The sequence below is a fragment of the Cervus canadensis genome, chromosome 1, assembly GCF_019320065.1.
Source record: "Cervus canadensis isolate Bull #8, Minnesota chromosome 1, ASM1932006v1, whole genome shotgun sequence".
Lineage (NCBI taxonomy): Eukaryota > Metazoa > Chordata > Mammalia > Artiodactyla > Cervidae > Cervus > Cervus canadensis.
Window position 1 is genome coordinate 34,126,032 of NC_057386.1, and position 18,976 is coordinate 34,145,007.

General features: G+C 44.9%; 1 protein-coding gene across 1 annotated transcript; it reads left to right on the forward strand.

Annotated features, from left to right (window-relative positions):
* Positions 1-3,863: 3,863 nt before the first annotated feature.
* On the forward strand, positions 3,864-14,023 carry ZFP3 (ZFP3 zinc finger protein). The gene is made up of 2 exons (XM_043477066.1): positions 3,864-4,148; positions 9,418-14,023. Exon 2 carries the CDS (start codon positions 9,426-9,428, stop codon positions 10,947-10,949), a length of 1,524 nt encoding a protein of 507 aa, XP_043333001.1. The 5' UTR covers positions 3,864-4,148; positions 9,418-9,425; the 3' UTR covers positions 10,950-14,023.
* Positions 14,024-18,976: the final 4,953 nt, after the last annotated feature.

Sequence of the window (18,976 nt, forward strand, 5' to 3'; positions counted from 1 at the left end):
CATGGATGGAGGAGCCTGGTGGGTTACGGTCCATAATGCTGCAAAGAGTCAGGCATGACTGATCACACACACACACACACACACACACACACACACACATCCCACATGAAAGGGGCCATGGTTTCACCTGAGAGGGAGAGAGACGTGGACCTTACAGGAACTTGAAGGCACCTCTTCGGTTTAGAACTTGTCCAGGAAGGATCTGCTGTTTTGGGACAATGTTAACATGACCTCAGACGTTAAGATGTTGACATGGCTCAGACGGTAAAGCTTCTGCTGCAATTCGGGAGACCCAGGTTCGATCCCTGGGTCGGGAAGATCCCCTGGAGAAGGATATGGCATCCCACTCCAGTACTCTTGCCTAGAAAATTTCATGGATAGAGGAGCCTGGTGGGCTACAGTCTATGGGGTCGCAAAGAGTTGGACATGACTGAGAGACTTCACTTTCTTTCTTTAACATGACCTTGCTGGATCAGGCTCAGAACTGGTTGCTCTGGGCTCCCTGGGGTAATTGTTAACCCTAGAAAAGGAGATTGCCGTTGTGTTTTACTTCCTTGCATCTTCATAGCTGAAGGTGTAAGGGGAACACTGAAGGCTTAATTGAGCCTTGACTCACCTTCAGCCAGTTGCTGTAGTGTTTGGAGTTGAGATAGGAGTATTTCAGGTTAGTCGCTTTCTACTGAACATGGGCCCAGCATGGCTGGCGGCTCTTCTGGACGTGTAACCCAGTGCTGGCTCTCAAGGAGCACTCTGTGTGTGGGAAAAGGTGTGTTCATAGGACATGGTTAAGTCACATGAGGCAGGATGCATTCGTGTCGTGCTGAGTAAGACTCTGGTGTGTTGAATGTACTGTGAGGTTGGTGCAGTTGAAAGGAAGGCAGGATCAAGGAGAGTGATGATGGTGATAAAAAGAATGAATGTGGGGAATTGAAAGAGAAGAACTGTTTACAGGAAGAGAAAGCTACCAAGCCAGTGTCCCTGTGTTAGGTCAGGCCCTGGCCCAGGATTATTCGCTGGGAGAAAAGGGTTTTGAAAGATATGAAGGTTTTTAAGGTGGGTGCTTTTGGTCATTTCTGCAAGAATCCTCACAAAGACTTACATTTAAATCTCAGGGGACACTGAGTGCTGTTATGAACAGTTTGGTAGTAGCTTGGAATGTTGTCCATAGAGGATAGAAAATATAATTATGATTGGCACTTGGTCCAAATCAGAGTTGTAAGCTACTCTGAGAAGTGGCATGGTTTTGAAGTCTAAGAGGAGAGTAGCCAGTACTGGTAGCCCTCCTCCCCACATCTCCCAGAGGGAAGAGAAGGGCCAGGGGTGAGCAAGAACCGTGTGCCTTTTATTGTCCATGTTCCTGTCTCTGTGTGAATTCAAGAGGTGGCTGACATTCCTGGCTGCCATTTTTTTTTTCAAGAGGAGCAACACTGCTCATACTTACATATAAGAAGCAATTCCATGGAAGTCCTGAAACTGTTAGGAGACTGTGAAACACCAGCCCCTACCCAGTCATACACATCTCATACACCCAGTCATGAGAACGGCTATTTGTGGACCATATGCCTTGGCTTCTTCCCTTGGTAGGTCCCTGTTGCTCCAGATGGCTTCTAAATTGGCTAGTGTGGTGAAGCAGGTGGTAGGCAGGGGAGTAGCTAGGAGCATACAACTTATCCTTTTCCTGTCTAACCCACATACTGGGGCTGATCAAATGAAACACTGTTAATGTCTGGCTAGCAAAGTAATGCTCAAAATTCTCCAAGCCAGGCTTCAACAGTATGTGAACTGTGAAATTCCAGATGTTCAAGCTGGATTTAGAAAAGGCAGCAGAACCAGAGATCAAATTACCAACATCCATTGGATCATCAAAAAAGCAAGAGAATTCCAGAAAAATGTCAACTTCTACTTTATTGACCATGCCAAAGTCTTTGACTGTGTAGATCACAGAAAACTGTGGAAAATTCTCGAAGAGATGGGAATATCAGACCACCTGACATGCCTCCTGAGAAATCTGTGTGCAGGTCAAGAAGCACAGTTAGAACTGGTCATGGAACAACAGACTGGTTCCAAATTGGGAAAGGAGTAGGTCAAGGCTGTATATTGTCACCCTGCTTACTTGACTTATATGCAGAGTGTATGATGCGAAATGCCCAGCTGGATGAAGCACAAGCTGGAATCAAGATTGCTGGGAGAAATATCAGTAACTTTAGATACAGAGATGACATCATTCTCATGGCAGAAAGTAAAGAAGAACTAAAGAGCCTCTTGATGAAAGTGAAAGAGCAGAGTGAGAAAGTTGGCTTAAAGCTCAACATTCAGAAAACTAAAATCATGGCATCTGGTCCCATCACTTCATGGCAAATAGATGGGGAAACAATGGAAACAGTGAAAGACTTTATTTTCTTGGACTCCAAAATCAGTGCAGATGGTGACTACAGCCATGAAATTAAAAGATGCTTTCTCCTAGGAAGAAAAGCTATGACCAACCAAGACAGCATATTAGAAAGCAGAGACATTACTTTGCCTACAAAGGTCCATCTAATCAAAGCTCTGGTTTTTCCAGTAGTCATGTATGGATGTGAGAGTTGGACTATAAAGAAAGCTGAGCTCCAAAGAATTGATGCTTTTGAACTGTGGTGTTGGAGAAGACTCTTGAGAGTCCCTTGGACTGCAAGGAGATCCAACCAGACCATCCTAAAGGAAATCAGTCCTGAATATTCATTGGAATGACTGATGCTGAAGCTGAAACTCCAATACTTTGGCCACCTGATGTGAAGAACTGACTCATTTGAAAAGACGCTGATGCTGGGAATGATTGAAGGCTGGAAGGAGAAGGGGATGACAGAGGATGAGATGGTTGGATGGCATCACCGACTCAATGGACATGAGCTTGAGTAAGCTCTGGAAGTTGCTGATGGACGGGGAAGCCTGGCATGCTGCAGTCCATGGGGTCGCAGAGTCAGACAAGACTGAGTGACTGAACTGAACGTCTGGACCAGTGACACCCAAATTTTAGAGTGCATCTGAACTCCTGAAGGGCTGGTTAAAACACAGATTGTTGAGCTCTAACCTCAGTTTCTGATTCAGGAGATCTGTGGGTGGGGTCTGAGAGTTTGCATTTCTAACCATCATTCCAGTTGCTGCAGATTCAGACACCACACTTTTGAAAGATTTTTTTTTTTTTTTAATTTATTTTTGGCTGTGCTGGGTCTTCCATTGCTGCATGGGCTTTTCTCTAGTTGTGGCAATGGGGCTACTCTCCAGTTGCTGTACTCCAGCTTCTCATTGTGGTAGCTTCTCTTGATGCAGAGCAGAGGCTCTAGGGCGCGCGGGCTTCGATAGTTGTGGCGGAGAAAGTAACAAGTACACGGGTGCTGAGTTGAGAACTACCAAGCTATTCAAGAAATAAGGTTATGGTAGAATGCTGTTCCCACTGCCTGAACCACCGTCCCCTTCATTCTTAACCCCGGTAATTCCCGCTCAACCTTCAAATTTCAGCCTAAACATCACTCCCTCCAGTAAGCCCTCCTTGACTTCAAGAGTGGGTCTTCCTTTGCCCCCAGCAGATGACCGGCCTGTTCCTAGGCTGTAGGGGTCTGTGTTTACCAGATTCGTGGAGTCAGCGAAGGGAGTGATGGGATAAGAGATGCAGATGGGGACGTTAAGGACACAGTCTCTGCCCGGGGAGAAAGTGAACCCAACTTTCAATTTCTTGAGTCCAGATCAATGCTTGGGGAGCGACATCAGCGTGCAGAGCGGCCGGTTCCAGGGCGGAAGTGCATCCCTGGAGCCGTTCTAGGAAACTCGGAGGACCCAGCTTGTCGGTGATCCTCGGGCAGAAGTGGGCATTGCCAGGCGCAAAAGGCCACTTCAGGGAGCTGGTGTGGAAGGCAGCGGCGAGGTGGGGCTCGTGTGCGGGCGAGAACCGGGGCAAAGCAAGCCTGGAAAAGGTGAGGAGTCGCCCGCCAGCCGACCACCTGTTCTTCCCGGGAGTGCGGCGCGTGCTGATTGGCTGGAGTGCTGCCTGGGTACCGGAAGTGGCCGATGCCCGTCGCCCGTGAAACCAAGACAACAGCTGCGGGTTCTGAGCGAGCGGGCGGAGAAGCTTCGGGAGCCCGACCGGAGCGAGTGTGGGGCGGTAGCTGCCTGAGGTGAGACCTCATCCCGTCCCGGCGGGGGGCGGAGGGCGCTGGGGTCCCGAACCCCTGGCCTGCGAGCCCCGCGGAAACTCGACGTTTAGGCCCCTATCAGACCCGGATTCGATGTATGACCTTGGACGTTATGGTCCCCCAAGCCCCCACCGGGTCCCCACCCGCACAAACCCTGGACGCGGCCAGGGCCCGTCTTCGCCCTGGTTCCCTGCCTGTCAGTCGCCAGACGAGAGCAGCAGGGACACCCCCTTCCTCGGTCCTGACGTGGAGGCCGATGGGCGCTGTGGTTTCCTCAGATATTCCATCCCCAAGTAAACTGCGGGGACGAAATGGCGGGCATTGTCAAAAACTCCAGGCCTCCTGGCAGCTTGTGCCCAGGACGTCAGACGGGATATTGGCTTAGAAGGGTTAGTTGTGGAAAGGAGGTGAGGTTGAGTGCAGAGTTAATAGAGCATTGCTGATTGTGGGAACAGGGAGACAGCAGAGGAAAAGAAGACAACAGTGCTTTAAAGGAGTTTCTTTTTACAGCTAGTTACTGACATCAGCAATGTGTCAGACCCCCGATCTAGGCTCTTGAGATACAGAAATGAGTGAAATGCCCAGTTCTTCCTCCTGGGTACCACAGATTCCTTGTGTAGACAAGACATGTACACAGATTCCTTGTGTATTTACCAGGTACCCGAAATATGTTAGGCACTGGGAATGTCAAGATGAATAGATCATCCTTGCTTATGGTCTAAAGAAGGAAACAGATGACTTAGCCTATCCCTGAAGATTCTGACTCTAAGAGATCTGAGGTGGGACCTGGAAGTTAGTATTTTCAGAGGTTTTTCTAGTTGACTTTTCTGCATCTAACCTAATCCCAGGCCAAGAATCATTATTTAAGGATCGTTTATTAAACACACAAAAACCTTCCTGCTATGATTGCAAGCCCACTGAACAATTTTTTGAGTTTTATGTGGCTTCTCATGTAGGCAGTATGGTCCTTTAAAAGTTTCATTTCTCGTGGTTAATAAGTTGGTGGATATTTGGTTTATGCATCATTATTTTGTGAAGGAGGATTTCTGAGTGCATTAAAAGAAATACAGATCTGCAGAGTTGAAAACTCTGTTCTGAACTTTGGAGACCCAGCAGTCACTTTTCAGCCCCCAAATTGAGGACTAAGAGTGCTCAGCCTACTTCTGAGATGGCATGTCCATCTTCTGTCTCTCCAGAAAAAACTCATTTTAAATTTAGAAAAGTGAAGAATTGAGAAACATAGGAAATTATGTTTGGAAATTTGAATTTGTGCTATGAGTAGTGGAGTGTTTCCACATGAGGACAAGGTCTAATGTGTGTCTGTGCCTCTGGGAAAATCAGTCAAAAGGAGGTTGGCTTTGGGTCTTCCGCAGCGGTTCAGTGGTGAAGACTCCGAACTTCCACTACAGGGTCCATGGGTTCCAGTTCTGGTTGGAAACTGAGATCCTACATGCCTCCAAGTGTGGCCAAAAGAAAAAAAAAAAAGAAAGGAAGGATGGTTTTATTTATACATGAGTAGGTGTCTATAAAACAAAACAATATTTAACAAATGGCATTAGTATTGTGGCACTGGTGGAATGCAAAGTAAAAATAATCAGAGGGGGCAAAATTTAATTGGGGAAGACTTTCTGGATTAGAATTTTGAACCAAATGTTGAAGTTGGGGATAGATATACATGCCTAACTTCTATGTCTTGTGTCTTGTTTTTCTGTGAACACATGGTTTTCCATATGGTGTGAGACAGATGTGAGTTTTATGAATGCTGATTTTGTAAGGAGCTAGGTGATAAAAAGAAGTAACTATAGGAGAGATGGTGAAAAGGAAAGGCCAGAGAGGGGTCAGAAGTAGACAGGGACTGAAATATCAGCTTGTGGAACTTGTTCTTGGATGAGCATTAGAGAGAAATTTATTTAGGACAGCGCTTCCTAACTCAAATAGTACCATGGTTGAAGAAGAGAGCTAAATTCTCTATGATGAATTCTTACAGTTATATAGGTACACATTATCTATAATTTTCAAAAACTTCAATGGAAAGGGGAAATCCAGGTTTTGAGTGTCTGCCTTTTTTCCATGGGAAAATTAGAGAAGGCACTGGGTGGGGGAAAGTTGAAGAAGATTCCAGTTCATTTTTAGGGGTAGCAGAAAGAGCTTCCAAGACTTTAGGATTCCAGTAGGAGATCAGGTTCCTTCCAGGTGTCAGGGGAGGGAGCTTACCAGGGCTGCACCCCTGAGTGACTCGGCAGGCCGCAGGGTATGATCCTGTGGATGACTGGAGGCTGGGCAGAGAAAAAGGACAGTACAAAGGGCACCCCCAAAATCCCCCCTTTCCCCTTCCCCAGTCTCTCCTGCCTCTGAGAATCTTCATTTCTTCACTAATCTCATCTTTTCTTCCCTCTTAAGCTTTCTCTCTACTGGCACCATCCTTTCTAACATAAGCATATTCAACTCTCTCCCATTGGAGAAAATCCTTCTTTGATTTTCTTTGGCCTTTTGCACTAGTGCCCATCTTGGTCCTCTCCTTTCGTCTAAATTTTCTGAAAGAAGCAGCAAATTTACTAATCAGTCCACTGCCTCCTGGTTTCTGCTGTTGTCCTTCCATGGACTCTGTTCTCATGTGTCACCTGTAACTCCTCGGCAGGCGTTTCCCAGTTCTTTCCTCCTGGATCTATCAGCTGCCTTTGATGCTTTGTTGTTCCCTCTGCCATGGCCTTGGTGACCTCTCTGCCTCTGTATTCTGGTACTTCTACTTCATTAACCCTTCTTTCTCTTCCTGGAGGGCTTATATTCCTCTCACTACCCCTTTATCACTAGGGTCCTAACAGGAAACAGGTACTTCGCTCAAATTAGGATAATTTGAGTAGGGTTTATTTGCAAAGAAGTTAGTTGTAAAAGGTGTGGATGTGGGAAGGGTGTTGAGGAACCTGGGACTGGCAGTAGCAGAGTAGTCACCAGCCCTAGACCAGGAGAGATAAGAGGTAGGAGAGGTTCTGGAACCCACATGAGACAGTTGGATAGCACAGACTCCTTGAGACGAGTAATGAGCTTCAGTTGAAGGGCACCAGGAGCTCAAGGAGACCTCATAGGAAGGAACCAGGAGGATAAATACTCCGACCTCACTCTCCTCCCTCCTTTCAGCCTCCTGTTGGGGCTCCCCATTGGTAAAACACAACTGGCAGCCAGAGGGCCTGTTGGTGAGTGCTGTGTAGGTTAGCCTTCTGGGGCAGAGAGCAGGGTGGAGAAAAGTTGGAAGGATCTGGAGTGAACATGGAATTTAACTGGAGTACTCTTGAATGTTGGCTTTGGCTTTCTAGGTCTCTGTCTTCAGTATCTGACAGTTCTCACATTGTATTCATTACTGCCTATGCTGAGTACTGTCAAGTCTGTATCTCTTGTCTTGACTGCTGTAAGCTTTAGACCAATATATTTTGGCTGATTCTTTGATATTTCTGTATGGATATGTTGAAACTCATCTTGTCCAAAACAGAGCTCACTTGTCATCTTCCCTCCTATTCCCAACCTTGGTGGTACCACTATCCATCTGATGATACCTACCTCATGCCTGTATTCAATTGTACCCCAAGTCTTAGAGGATTTGTTTTCTCAAACATTTCTCTAGTCTGTTTCCTCTTCATTCACACTACTACTATTACCCTTGCCAAATCTCTGGAGCCATTGTACCTGTTAGTAGCAAGTTTGACTTCATAAATAAAAAAACCATAATGACTTAAGCAAGGAAAAACCTCATTTCTCTCTTAGATAAAAGAAATCCAGAGACAGGCATTCCAGGGCTGGTCTGGAAGCTCTACAGAGTCACCAGGGACCCAGGGTCCTTCCTGCTCTGGTCCAGGGCGTGCTGGTGAACGCATGGTCTGAGGTGGCACTCCAGCTGTCACCTAATGCCCCAGGCACAGCCCCAAGGAGGGTGAAGAAATGTATCCTTACCTTTAAGTAGATATCCCAGAAGTCCCTTGTGCTTTCATTTGCATTTTACTGTCTTGTTGGCCAGAAGTTGGTGACGTCACCAAATCTAGCTGCAAAGAAGGCTAGAGAATACATTTCCTTAGGTAGCCTTGTTGCTACAAAAGTAAATTCATTATTCTTTTGTTGATGAGGTGAGGAAGAGGGATAGACAACTAAAAATCCTTGCCATAGTGTTTTAGAAGTCTTTTTATAAATACAGGCTTTTAGATTTATAAAAGTGCTAAGAAAATTACATAAAGGGACCAGTTATAATACTCATAAATAAAACAACATTGCAAACATATATATAATAACAACCAGTTAGAAAATATAAGAAAAACTCACTAAAAGACATACAGGGATGTGATAGATATAAAAGCATCAGGGTAAGTTTGGAAATTTTACAAAATTATACTAAAATTCATTTGGAAAAATAGAATAGACAGGAAGTTTTTGTAAAAGAAGACAAAACTTTCTCTAACATATTAAAACTTTTTAAGCTGCAGTAGGTTGAACAGTTTGGTATTAGAGAAGGAATAGACAGATCAGGAGAACTGAAAGGAGTCTGGAGATTGACCCAGATATATATATAGAATTTTAGACTGTGGTATAGGAGGCATTTCAAATTAGTAGGGAAAATTAGGAATTGATACAGTTTAGTAACCATCTGGAGAGAATTAAGCTAGAACCTTACTTCATCCAAATATAAGGGAGTCAAGCATGGTTCCTTCTGTGCCCATTGTAGCTAAGTCATGTTAACCTTCTGAGTGGGTGACCCCTACAACATATACAATTCCCTGTTCTGTAGAGCTGGTGAGCACCACAGCACTGGGCTAAAGATAGCTCTTCTTGCTACTCATTTCTGGTTACTTCCTCTATAAACTCCAGAGTCATATTAGTCACTTTTGTCCCTTCTCCCAACCTTCTCCATATATTATCTGTTAATATGGCCACAATTTTCCTTGAATGTTTTTCTTACCAACCTCAGGTTCTGTCCCAACTCACTGTTAATATTATGGAACCTTTATCAGCGTCTTCTTACCATCCATTTCCTGTCTCTAGCCTTAAATCTCTTCCTCTGGTCATTCCTCTCACTCTCTTCAGTCAGCGTCTGCTATTTGTGTAGCATGTCCACCATAATCCTGAATCTTTTTCTTCTCTTCCATAGCATCCTATAATCTCACCAGATACAGAGAGTGCTGTCAGAACCCTGTCGAGCTCCCTACTTCCTAGCATGGGCTTCATTTAGCTGTGATACAGCCACTTCACAGACTTACTTCTCTCATTTCAGATTGTGAGATGGGGACTGAGAACAAGGAGGTAATTCCCAAGGAAGAAATTTCTGAAGAATCTCAGCCACATGGGGCATTTTTAGAAAAAATGGAAGAAAAACTTCCAAAGGTGGTCTGCCAGGGTCGTGAGTTTGGAGCAGTGTGTGAAGAAGACATATTGGAGGGGCATTCCGGAGAGTCCACAGAAAAGATTCTGAGGCAGAAGTCGTCTGAGGAGAGAGACTTTGCATCAGAGTTGATTATCTTTAAGAAATCACCCTCCAGTGAGAAAGATCAGGAGAAGGATGAGAGTGAGCGAGTCTGCAGACTCAGCTCAAACCTGCTCACACGTCAGGGAGACACCAGAGTAGAGGCAGTTAGCACATTTGCTACTTCTGGCCAGAACTTCATAGAGAATTTAGGACCTAACAAAACACACAGAAGTTCTGTGGGAGAAAAGCCTCATACATGCAAAGAATGCGGGAAAGCCTTTAATCAGAACTCACATCTTATTCAGCATATGAGAGTTCATAGTGGAGAGAAACCCTTTGAATGCAAAGAATGTGGAAAAACATTTGGAACTAACTCAAGCCTTCGAAGGCACCTGAGAATTCATGCTGGAGAGAAGCCCTTTGCCTGTAATGAATGTGGAAAGGCCTTCATTCAGAGTTCACATCTCATCCACCATCATAGAATTCACACTGGAGAGAGACCTTATAAATGTGAAGAATGTGGTAAAGCCTTCAGTCAGAATTCAGCCCTTATCCTACATCAGAGAATCCACACTGGGGAGAAACCATATGAATGTAATGAATGTGGGAAGACCTTTAGGGTTAGCTCACAGCTTATTCAGCATCAGAGAATTCATACTGAAGAAAGATACCATGAATGCAATGAGTGTGGCAAAGCCTTCAAGCATAGCTCAGGCCTTATCAGACACCAGAAAATTCATACTGGAGAAAAACCCTATCTATGTAACGAGTGTGGGAAAGGCTTTGGGCAGAGTTCCGAGCTCATCCGGCATCAAAGAATTCACACAGGAGACAAACCGTATGAATGTAATGAATGTGGGAAAACTTTTGGCCAGAACTCAGAGATAATCAGGCATATTAGAATTCATACTGGTGAGAAGCCCTACGTTTGTAAGGAATGTGGGAAGGCCTTTAGGGGGAACTCGGAACTTCTTAGACATGAGAGAATTCACACTGGAGAGAAACCCTATGAGTGCTTTGAGTGTGGGAAGGCTTTTAGACGGACCTCTCACCTTATTGTCCACCAGAGAATTCATACTGGAGAGAAACCTCATCAGTGTAATGAATGCGCCAGAACCTTTTGGGACAACTCTGAGCTGCTTCTCCACCAGAAAATCCACATTGGAGAGAAACCTTATGAATGTAATGAATGTGAGAAGACATTCAGCCAGCATTCCCAGCTTATCATACATCAGAGAATTCACACGGGAGAGAAGCCTTACGAGTGCCAAGAATGCCAGAAGACCTTCAGTCGGAGCTCTCACCTCCTCCGACATCAAAGTGTCCACTGTATGGAATGATCTGCGAAACAGGAAAGCCTTCTGAGGGAAGAGCTGAAGTCAGACTTCGTGTGCTTAATCTGCACCTCGAGTTCTCAGATCAGATGAATGGGCAGAACCTCCCCTGTCCTTGTACTGATTTTTATTTAAGCAGCTGGACAAAAAAGGATGAGGCACTTTTATGGACTATTCATTGAGAAGTTTCACTGTACTGAGTTAAATCATAAAAGCTGTTTCAGGCCTTAATTCTCCTCTTTCCTTTTTCCTCCTCTTTCTCCTTACTCCCTAGTGGATCACATAACATTAGGGGTCTGCACCAGTCATCCAGCCCAAATTGTTACTATTCAGGAAAAACGGAGGAACGTGATTCCACCACCTCCTACGAATGGCAGAGTTGACCCTTTGAATATTAACCCCTGAAATGTTAAAGTCATGGCCTAGGAGACATACCTCTCTGTCTTTTCCACTGTTTAGCATTGGGATTTAGTAAGCTTTATTAGCTTCAAAATGTTCCAAACTCCCTATCAAGTTTCCTTAGAAGATGGCAGTACTAATGAAGAAGCAGGAAACTTGGGTCATCTTCCATCTAGGACTTCCTCCGTGATTTGAAGAGGTGCCCTGATGGAGGAAACTGACAGGCAATTTACAGGATCATAAGTGAAGGCCCTCAGAATCCAGAGGGGCTGATTAGCAAGGCCAGGGGATAAACAAGTGAGGCCAGGCCACTCAGCATTAGAAGCAGCTCTTTCACAGCCGCTCAGACTGACTGCTCCCAAGAACTCTGCTGCGTTCACTTTTGGCCCCAGTTCCTGCTGCTGCTGCTGCTGACAGATCCTGTGTCAGGAAGAAGCTCAAAGAGGACTGTGCGGCTTCATTGTCAGCAGGCACCAGGCCACAGTGATGAGCAGGTTCACCTGACTGACCAGGGCCCCTGCCTTGCCAAAGCACTTAAGCTCTCATGACCACTGCTGGGGGCCTTGGTTCATGGACCAGAATGTGATAGCCTCTTCTCAGTTTGCCCTTGACCTTGGAATTCTCTTTCTTCAACATCTCTACATGTGTTTTCTGTGTTCTCCTATGTGTTTCTTTTTCCTCCAAGGAAACACATCCTCAATTTTCCATGTGTCAGTGTTTCTGAGGCAATCTTTCTGAGGTAGTGGGAATTGCACTAATGAGAATCCAGCAGGCTTGGGGTTTGGTCTAAGAACTAGACCTTGAATAAGGCACTTCACCTGCTGATCCTTAATTTCCTCATCTGCAAAATAAGGGGAGTTGAACTAAATGATCTCAAGTTTCAACCAGCCCAAAAATTCCTGAACTCTTTTTAAAAAATTTAACTTTATGTATCTTCAGTGTTTTATTCTTTAATCTCTTTATTACACTAATACTAATCACTAGTATTTATTGAATTTTTACTATGTGTCAGAACAATGCTAGACAGTTTACATTTTTATTTTTTACAACCTCCCTATGATGTGGGTCCTCTTTTTTTAAAAACAGACAAAACAGCTTTATTGTGGTATAATTTACATACCATAAAATTCTCCTGTTCTAAGTGTTCAGTTGAATGTGCTTTAGTTTATAGAGTTGTATAACCATCAGTGATCTGGGTACTCTAGCCCAGTTTGAAAGGTGAGGGGCAGGGGAGATGTCAGGTAACTTGATCACATGATCAAGCTCATGATCACACAGCTCGTAAGTGCTAGAGCCAAGACTCAGCCCTGATCTGTGCTCCGAGACACTGTGCTGTACTCTGGGTAGGTGGATGCATTACTGCCTTATTCAAAATTCTTTGTACATTTTCTATTAATTACTACATGAATTTGAATATAACTGATTTAAATCATGTCCTTGGAAACATAATTGGTCACAGCCCAAACCCATCAAGTGGGTTTATTCTTGTGTCCCAATATGTGTCCCCCCAGGCTCATGCCCTTGGCTTGAGAAAAGGGCTGTAAAAATAAGACGATTGATTACACAGTTTCCACATCCTTCCAGATACCTCTTTCTCTAATAGACCTTAGCATTTCTTTAACTTACCTCTTTCCATGGGTGATTACAAGTGTAGTGTGCTCTCATTCCTTTTTCATTTCTCAAGCTCAAATTGAATTATACCCAAACATATCTTTCCCACATGAAACCTGGAGGTCACCCATTCCCTTAACTTCTGATTCCTGTGTTTGAACATTTTATTGGCACATATACCCCTTGCCAGCCCTTAATATAGAACTCAGCACCTCTTTACGCTCCCCACAAAGGATCCCTTCACACAAACATACCCATGAGTAATACTAGCTTTACTGAAGATTTTGGTGTGTAAGAAGTGGAGAAGGAGGTTCATATCCTGTTAGACATTTTGTTCTCAGAGTTCCCTTGGACAAACTGCCACTGAAAATTTTTCTCTTTGTCCTTGCCTCTCAGGTTTATCACTTAAGCTTCTTTTTTCTTGCCAGATAATGAGCAACCCCCACCCCCAGGTCCATTACTTTCTTAAACCCACTGCTTAGCAAATAGAAAAAAAAGAAAAAAAAAAAGCAGCCCTTCAGTTAAATATACTATTGGAACATTACATGCAATTTTGTGACCAGTTTTTGTTGTGCTTGATCCTAATGTTAAGGGAGGAAGTTCTCCTATCTCATTCTAAGAAGAACCTGCCAACATATATTAGTGTTTTCCCAAGAGAAATTCTGGTGAATGAAATTATTTCCACCTTCTTATATACACACTTCCTGTAACCTCAGTTCCTGCCTTTACCACCTCTCATCCAGCTAGCTCAGAAAGACTCCTCTCTTTTCCTTGTTTGCCCCCTCCCCCTCAATTTACTTGGGAGCCAAAATCTGACCATAACGTAATTACGACTGGTAGTCATAATCTAGTGCAAGTAGAATTCTGTCAAGGAAAAAAAATACTAAGTTTTCTTAATGTTAGACCCATTAAAAATACCAGGCCTCACAATCTCAAAGACCTACTAAAATACCCAGAAATACCCTTCAGGATTTTTGCAGCTATGTCCATGTATATTTTCACCCTTTCCTAATTAAACAGTTTTATTGGTATTCTAACACTTTGTGTAAATAAAGTATTTCTTTACAATTCTATTGATTTGATGCCTTTCTAATGGGCATTCCAACATACATTGTTTCATTATGGTCTTAATATGACTTTGGGGCTTTCCTGGTGGTCCAGTGGTTAAGACTCCTTGCTTGTACTGCAGGGGGGCACAGTTTGCATCCCTGTTGAGGCACTAAGATCCCACCTGCCTAGCAGGGCAGAAAAAAAAAAAAGTTTTGCCAGTTTCTTGCCATCCTATAAAGTTCATCTTAGTACTAAACAACCTATAAATTTCACCAACATGTGCTGTAGTACCTTTCAGTTTTGCAATGCTGTTCACTGTCCTTGATCTGCTTTGCTTGGTGAGATCCTCAATCTTTCATAACAGGGTAAATGTTACCTACTTTCTTTATCTAGATAGATATAGTTTTTCATGATTAACAACTTAATGTAAAATATTCTGGATTGGAATTTCGTGGTGGTCCAGTGGTTAGGACTCCATGCTTTCACTGCCTGAGGGCACGGTTCAATACCTGGTGGGGGAACTAGGATCCCACAAGCTGAGCGGGCAAAAAAATAAAAGCAACCCCTCCCCCATCATCTGAATGGTTCTTTTTATTTTTAAATGTTACTGAGATTTCTGGGCTGGTGTTTATTTATGTTTTGTTTTAATATGTTCTTTTAAGTGACTCCTGGTCTAAGGCACTCCTGGCCTCAGGTTGTTGGGTCTGGGATCTTTGAAACTCCAGAAAATTCTGCCTAGAAAAATGTGCATGCAAATTCAGGGAATTCATGGACCATTTGAAACCCATCTTTGAACTCCTGTAGTCCCTTAACATGTTTTGAAATCAAACGTTTACTTATAACACAAATTACCAAGTAATCCGCAATAACCTCTCCCTTATCATATTCCCTCCGCTTTGGAGATGAAGCTATGCCAAGACTGTGCCCTTGGGTGAACCACTGAAAATGGACGGGAGTTGGAGCCTCAGTAAAATCCAGTGGGAAGTGGGGCGCGATTCTGGTGATAACCTGAGGGCAGAGCTTCAATAAGGTTGGTCCTTGGACATTCATCAACCTCAGGCTGAGCGCCTACGACGCGACTGGACCTGTGGGCTGCGTGCCACGAGGCTGGTGGAGACCTGAACTCTGCAGCAGCGGTCAGCGCCGCGGAGTGGAAGTAGGAGAGAATGCTTCGGTTCTCCCATGGAGCAGGAAGCCCGCCTCCTCCCTGAGAGCTGGGGAGCGCCGGCCGACGAGGCCACCCAGGACGCGAGCTCACCCTTCCCCAGCCCCCGGCCGACCCTGCCACGTCCCTGTCTCCAGCTCCGGGCTTCTCACGGGGACTCGGCTGCGACTCTCATCTCTCCTGCTGTGCCGCCGACGAGAACGCTGATGTTCTACTTCTTCGTACCACGCTTTACAGGCAGTGTTTTTATCGGTGGACCCAACTTTGCCGGCACCTCCAAACCTTTAAGAAGTCATCGAAAAAAAAAAAAAAAGTCATCGAAGGCGCTCGACCGCCACTGCCTCCGGGATCAAGAGGAAGGAGCTTGCGTCGAGTCAGGGCGCGAGCCTTGCAGCTGGGGCCGCGCTCGGAAGCCGGGCAACCCTCCTCCGTGCGCCACCTGGCGGGCAGGGCGGGAGGCACGCCGCGCTGATTGGCCGACGCCCGAGCTGCCTTTTTGCTGGTGACCTGTGGGGCGAGAGGTCTGAGGGCCTGGAGTAAGCGTGGGCCGCTGCACTACGCTGACCCCCAAGTCAAGTCCAGGGGCGCCCACCACCTGGGACCTGAGCCGGTGTCGTTCTCAGGTCGTTCGTGAGGATGTTTCACATTTCAAGGTGGGATTTCTCACGCTGTTCCCAGACGTTCACTTGCTGTCCCCCAGGTGCCTTCCGACTTACAACCAGGCCTATTAAGATAATTATCTAATAACTAAATACTAAAATTTAACTTAGTAGCAGTGGAGAAGGACAGACTTAAGGTACAGAAGGCAGGTTTGGTTTCAGAAAGAAGAAAGCACTGTCTGAGGCTGCTGGAGGGACTAAGAAGACAGATGTGGCGGGGATGAGGGCAGGGGGCCTGCAGAGTTGATCATTTGACACCTTTTGCTAAAAAGTGTGGTTATACATTGGAGTGAGCGAAGGTCTGGGTCAGGTCTGGGTCAGCTTCCGAAGATTACCCAAAAAGTCTTCAAGAAAGGAGACAAACTTTTCTTTAACCCTGATCTGCTGGGTACGTCCCCATTCTCTGAGCTGAGCTGTGGTGGGAACCAGCTGAAACTTTGGTCACAGGAGGACTGTAATCCACACTCCACTCCCTTGGCTCCCAAGTGGGAGTCATCCTCTGCTTCCCTGATCCTACTCTGCCATTTCTGGGACCAGGACACTCCTTCCCCAGTCAACCTGCAGCACCAGGTTGCAGAAGTGGGGAGATGTTCCATGGGGTAGAGCACTGCCAATTGTCTTTCTAAATTGGTTCTCTCCTTCCCCTTGGGTTTTAATTGGTCAAACTGTCACCCAGCTGGAGGTGTTTTCCAGCCTTAGGTGGATGTGGCAGTGTAACTGAATCTTCACCAAGATTCAGTTGGGGCACCTTCTGTAACACCTGGTGAAAAGGAAACTGCCTGTCCTTGAAACTGTTACTTCACTCTTCCTAGGAGTTGGAATGTGGATACAGTAATGATCCAGCATCAACCATGCAGGCAAACCCATCCTAGTCTAGGGGATGGAGGAGCAAGGTGGGTCCTTGAAGTATCTGGTGAAACTAAACTCAGCTGTCCCTTAGGCCAGGGCTTTGCAAACTTTTCATGTAAAGCCACCAGAAGTAAACATTTCAGGCTTTGTGAGCCACGCTTCTTTCTTTTTCCCCCTGCTTTTTTACATCTAAGAACATAAAAGTGATTCTTAGCATGTGGGCTATTAAAAAAAACTGGTCATGAGCTGGATTTGGCCTATGGGCTGTTTGCTGACAGCCAGCTCATGTCTGGACATGTATGTGAGAAAGAAATAAAAACTTGTATCTGAGAATCAGGAAGGCCTTTGCCACTAAAGGGCGCTGGAGGGACAAAGCAAAGAGGAAGGGGCTTCTGGTCCTGGTAGTTTTCCCTTCTTGTCCTTACCATGTGGCACCCATCCGCTGGTGAGTTTGCAGGTACCTCAACCAGTGGCTTCCTGCCCTGGCCTGTATCACCTTGATGAACCTTACCAGCCAGTGTCATGTTGGTCAATATTTAACAACTGTTTTTTTTTTTATAAAGCCCTGATTTCCACAGTAAACTCCCATCATCACCAACCTCAATGCAGGCTGGTGAAAAGGTGCAAACTGGCTGTTGCATGCCTCTACAGACCGGCTCTCACGCACCGCTAGAGCAGCCACACCAGTCCAGAGTCCTGGGCTATTTGTGTGTGGCTCTCCCTAGAGGTAATAGCTGTTCCCCATGCTCCTGGTTCTATATTCTTAAGATCTCTTTATCTCCTTTAATAGATCATTCCCCTTGACTAGTTAATACTTCTTTATATTAAAATTTCCCTGCTCAAATAACAAGTGTGGTTTCTGTCTCATGGTTGGACAGTTGTAGATGGGACCCTGTCCCAATAGGCAGATTACTGTGGGGCTGAAGAAGGGCCAGGACCAAAGACCCATTCATAAGAATACCAATAGAGGATGGCCATTACCTGCACAGCAGCTCTGTGCCAGACCCAGAACTCTAATGAAGTTGGCATGTTGGCTGTTACTCGAAGCCAAAGGTATGCTAGTTGATAGAGTCATCTCAAACAGAGGGTGTGAAATGATGACCTGCAGGTAGTAGGACTAGATAACAGTTTTTCCTAAATCAAGAAAGACACAGGAAAAATCTTTTTTTTTTTTTTACTTAATTTATTTTAATTGGAGGATAATTACTTACGTCAACATGAATCAGCCATGGGTGCACATGTGTCCCCCCATCCTGAAACCCCTTCCCACCTCTCTCCCCACCCTATCCCTCTGGGTTGTCCCAGAGCACCAGCTTTGAGTGCCCTGCTTCATGCTTTGAACTTGCACTGGTCATCTGTTTTACATGCGGTAATACACATGTTTCAATGCTATTTCTCAAGTCATCCCACCCTTGCCTTCTCCCACACAGTTCAAAAGCCTGTGGTTTACATCTGTGTCTCTTTTGCTGCCTTGCATATAATATCATCATTATTGTCTTTCTGAATTCCATATATATGTGTTAATATACTGTATTGGTGTTGCTCTTTCTGACTTACTTCACTCTATAATAGGCTCCAGTTTCATCCACCTCATTATAACTGACTCAAATGCATTCCTTTTTATAGTTTAGTAATAGTCCATTGTGTATATTTATCACAATTTCTTTAGTCATTCATCTGCTGATGGACATCTAGGTTGCTTCCATGTCCTAGCTATTGTAGACAGTGCTTCAATGAATGTTGGGGTACATGTCTCTTTCAATTCTGGTTTCCTTGGTGTGTATGCCCAGCAGTGGGATTGCTGGATCATATCGCACTTCTATTTCCAGGTTTTTAAGGAATCTCCACACTGTTCTCTATAGTGGCTATAACAGTTTGCATCCCCATCAATAGTGTAAGAGGGTTCCCTTTTCTCCACACCCTCTCTAGCACTTATTGTTTGTAGACTTTTTGATGGTGTCCATTCTGACCAGTGTGAGATGATACCTCAATGTGGTTTTGATTTGCATTTCTCCAATAATGAGTGATGTTGAGTATCTTTTTTTTTTTAATTTTATTTATTTTAATTTTATTTTATTTTATTTTTTTTTATTAGTTGGAGGCTAATTACTTCACAACATTTCAGTGGGTTTTGTCATACATTGATATGAATCAGCCATAGATTTACACGTATTCCCCATCCCGATCCCCCCTCCCACCTCCCTCTCCACCCGATTCCCTCTGGGTCTTCCCAGTGCACCAGGCCCGAGCACTTGTCTCATGCATCCCACCTGGGCTGGTGATCTGTTTCACCATAGATA

Excerpts from the sequence above, each read along its gene's own strand:
- ZFP3 (XM_043477066.1), top strand. The coding sequence starts at position 9,426 with ATGGGGACTGAGAACAAGGAGGTAATTCCCAAGGAAGAAATTTCTGAA.